This window comes from Leishmania braziliensis, chromosome 3, assembly GCF_000002845.2.
Source record: "Leishmania braziliensis MHOM/BR/75/M2904 complete genome, chromosome 3".
NCBI lineage: Eukaryota > Euglenozoa > Kinetoplastea > Trypanosomatida > Trypanosomatidae > Leishmania > Leishmania braziliensis.
Window position 1 is genome coordinate 110,382 of NC_009296.2, and position 3,545 is coordinate 113,926.

Consider the following 3,545-nt stretch of genomic DNA (forward strand, 5'->3'; position numbering starts at 1 on the left):
CTCCCGCGTTTTATCCTACTCCACAGATCGAACATGCGTGTTCCCCTTCTTTTCTGTTTTGCTGTACGAATGATGCGTTTTTTCCTCCGTGTGTGTGTGTGTATGTTGTCCTTCGAAGGGGAGACAATATGTTCACTCTCCCTCCTCCATACTTCTCCCCCCCCCTCCCTCTTTCCCTCTCCTCTATAACCTCACTCATCAGGCTATCACTCGTTTCTCTCTTCCGTTGCCCTTCCGCTCGTAGCCCTGGGCACGGACGCCGCTCTGCTTCACCCTTAGATCAAGCGTGGACTTCTCCATCCTCTTGTCTCCCGTCCCCTTCCCCCGGACTACGCGCTTGCCCCCTCTACCCACGCCTGCGGCACCCTTCGTTTTTTTTTTTTTGCGAGTGTGTTGGGTGTTTTCTCCCTCCATCATCACCACAGCAGCCACACGCACACACACACACACACACACGCGCGCGTGCAGTTTCATTCGAGATCGCTTGGCTGCGCAAGGCGCGCTGCTGCGTCCTGCCCTCTTCTCTTTCGCGGGCGCCCCCTCTTCGTCGTTTTTCTATCGAGTTTATCGCTTTCCCGTCGCAAGTCGTTATCACTCGCAACCACGTCTTTCCCTGGAGGTCTCCCTCTCACTCCCTCCTTCGATCCTCGGATCTCCCCGAGCGCGCGTGGATGAGTTTTCTATACCCGTGTGTGTGTGTGTGTGTGTGTGTGTGTGTGTGTGTGTGTGTGTAGGGGGAGGGGGGTCTACTGTCTCTCGTTATTCACCCCAACCCTTAGTTTTTTCGCGCTGGCGATTCCCTGGGTCGTCGTTGCCGGTAGCGTTGTTGGTGGTCGGGGTGGTGGGTGTCTTGATAGAACGCAAGTCCCACGGCACCTGCGCCCCCCCCCCGCCCTCCGTCCTCTCCGGCTTGACCTCTTCAGTCCTACACGCACATTTGTCCCCCGTCCCCTTTTTGGCGGTGTATTTTTTGTTGCTTTCGTTGGCCACCTCGCGCCACATTCTCTAACTTCAACACCGAAGGCCCCCCACCCCCACCTCCACCCTTTCACGAGGCTTTGCCCTCCTCATGGCGTGGACGTGTACGCACGCGCTCCTCTGCTTCGCGTGGGCCACCGGCGCCCTCGCGGTATGCTCTTCCTCCCTCTCTCCTCTTACTGTTTACTGATGCGTGGATAAGCACGCACATGTATGTATGTGCGTATGTATGTATGTATGGGCTCGAGTGCATTTCACCCGGCCCTCGCTTCTTAGTGGTGTGAGGGGTGCCCGAGCCATCACCGAGAGGCGTGTCTGGTGGAGACCGGCCTAACACGAGCGGCGATGAGGCAAACTAAGAAGAGGGTGAACAGAGTTGGAGGCAGAGGCAGTGCACCGATGACTGAATCAGCGCGTTGGAGTAGCGTGTGTCTATGGCTGCTTCGCACCAGGGGATGCGCCTGCAACAGGCCAGGGAGTTGAGTGGTGCTGAGCTCATTTTGGACGGCAAAGGATGGACGCGTCTGCGGGGAGACTTTTGAAAAAAAAAAGGCAAATGTTCTTCTCTCTTGGCGTCTGTGTCACTTTTACGCTTGCGCTTCATCCGCCGTGAAGTGCGTGTGCGCTGTGCTGTACATGGGCTTGTGTGTGTGTGTGTGTGTGTGTGTGTGTGTATGAGCTGGCGGCGATGCGAGCCTTTTGTGTCTCTCTCCCTCTCCTTCCCTCTCCCCCTCTCTCTGTTGCTTCGGCCGCTTCACTTCGCGTCCCGCCCGCTCGACCGCCGGCTGTGTATTATTTGCAGGCAACGAAAACATCAGAAAACGCGCTTTGGCACTCTCTTCGGCCGGGGCTCGTGTGCGAGCCGAGAGAGCGCCACGCTGTGGGTAGCGCTGAGGCACTGCGCATAATGCCACGCACGAACGTGTCCGGCGCAGGCAATTTTGCCCCATCAACCCTCTCTCCTCTCATCCCCCTCCCCCCACCCAACCCCCAGAGAATGCAGGCGCTTCACTCGGGATGGGCACGGCCCCGGTAAGCGATGGCCAGATGAATCACGTGCCCTCTTCCCTCTCCACAAAAACAGCACTAACTCACCTCTCATCGTTTCCTCGACCTTTTCTTTCGGTTTGCTGGCTTCACGCTGCATCTGTGCCGTTTGCCCATCGCACACGTACGCTCACATACGCGCACACGCGTCTACAACCACGGCGGCACTCGCACGCCCTCCCTCTTTCTTTCTCCTTCTGGAGTCATCCTAGTCCTCTGCAACTTCCCTCCCAGCACCCTCAGCCTCTCTTTCCTTCGCCTTTCGACCACATTTTAAACGGCGCAACTCCTCAGCTCTCGGGTCGCCTCCTCAACCGCACGCACATCCACACAGCCGCACCATGTCCAATGCGAACGTCAGCACTTTTAACCCCCAGACACGGGCGAGGGAGCACGGCTTCACAAGTATGCGCGAGGCGAGCGCCGTCACCGTCTTCAAAAGTTGCGAGAGCCTCGCAGATCAGATGAGGGACAACCTTCGCTCCCCACGCAGCGGCGTCAGATACAACTATCTCACCACGTCTGACGGCACTCAGCATCTGCACGCTGTCGACAGCAGTCTCGGCCGCCAAGCCTGCAAAAAGCCGTCAAATCTCAGAAGCTGCGATTACCTTGACGAGGACCAGAACCGAGCTTTAAGTACGCGGCGCACCAGCAACAACAACTGCCCTTGCGCCCGTCATGGCGATGCCAGCTGCTTCGACTCCGACAGCGATGAAGAAGAACGTCTCATCAATCACCAGATCCGAATGCTAGAAGCACAGCAAGCAGCGGCAAACATGTGCAAGTCTGCGAATCCAGGCCCGGTCGGCCTACTGGGCTTTGGCCTCTCAACGATCCTGCTGAACCTGCACAACACCGGGAGATTCCCGCTCTCGACAGTGATCGTCGCCATGGGCATCGCCCTCGGCGGGGGTGCGCAGGTCATCGCGGGCCTGCTCGAGTGGGTGCGCGGCAACACCTTTGCCCACGTCGCCTTCACGTCGTATGGCGCCTTCTGGCTGTCTCTCGTGCTCGTCTGGCTGCTGCCCAACACGGCTGCTCGCAACTCGTCGATTGTGGAGCCGTCGAGCGAGTATTTCGTAGGCGTATACCTCGTTCTGTGGGGAATCTTCTCCTTCTTCATGCTTATGTGCACCATCCGCATGAACGTCGCCATCTTTATCGTGATCCTCACCGTGACGCTGCTCTTCCTGATTCTTGGTTTTGCCAGCATGACGGGCAGCCAGACAGCGCTCCGTGTGGCCGGCTACGAGGGCGTCATCTGCGGCTCCACCGCCCTCTACCTCGCCTTTGCGGAGATTCTGAACGAGGTTTGGGACCGCATAATCCTGCCGGTGATCCCGATGACGCAGCTGCTTGACTGGCTTGGCTCCAAAGAGGATCGGAGCGTGACAACGTCAACGAAGGAGAAGTAGACGCACCACGCCTGCGCACCAAAATGTAGAGACGGAAGGAGGAAGCACAAGCAGATTGGCGCGCTCAAGTGGAGATAGGGGGGGAGGGAGGGAGGGGGGAAA

The 3,545-nt window shown here is 58.1% G+C and overlaps 1 protein-coding gene across 1 annotated transcript; it reads left to right on the forward strand.

Annotated features, from left to right (window-relative positions):
• Nucleotides 1–2,366: 2,366 nt before the first annotated feature.
• Nucleotides 2,367–3,443, forward strand: LBRM_03_0360 (conserved hypothetical protein; the record flags this gene model as incomplete). Its single annotated transcript, XM_001561576.1, has 1 exon — nucleotides 2,367–3,443. One exon carries the CDS (start codon nucleotides 2,367–2,369, stop codon nucleotides 3,441–3,443), a length of 1,077 nt encoding a protein of 358 aa, XP_001561626.1.
• Between the last annotated feature and the right edge of the window lie 102 nt (nucleotides 3,444–3,545).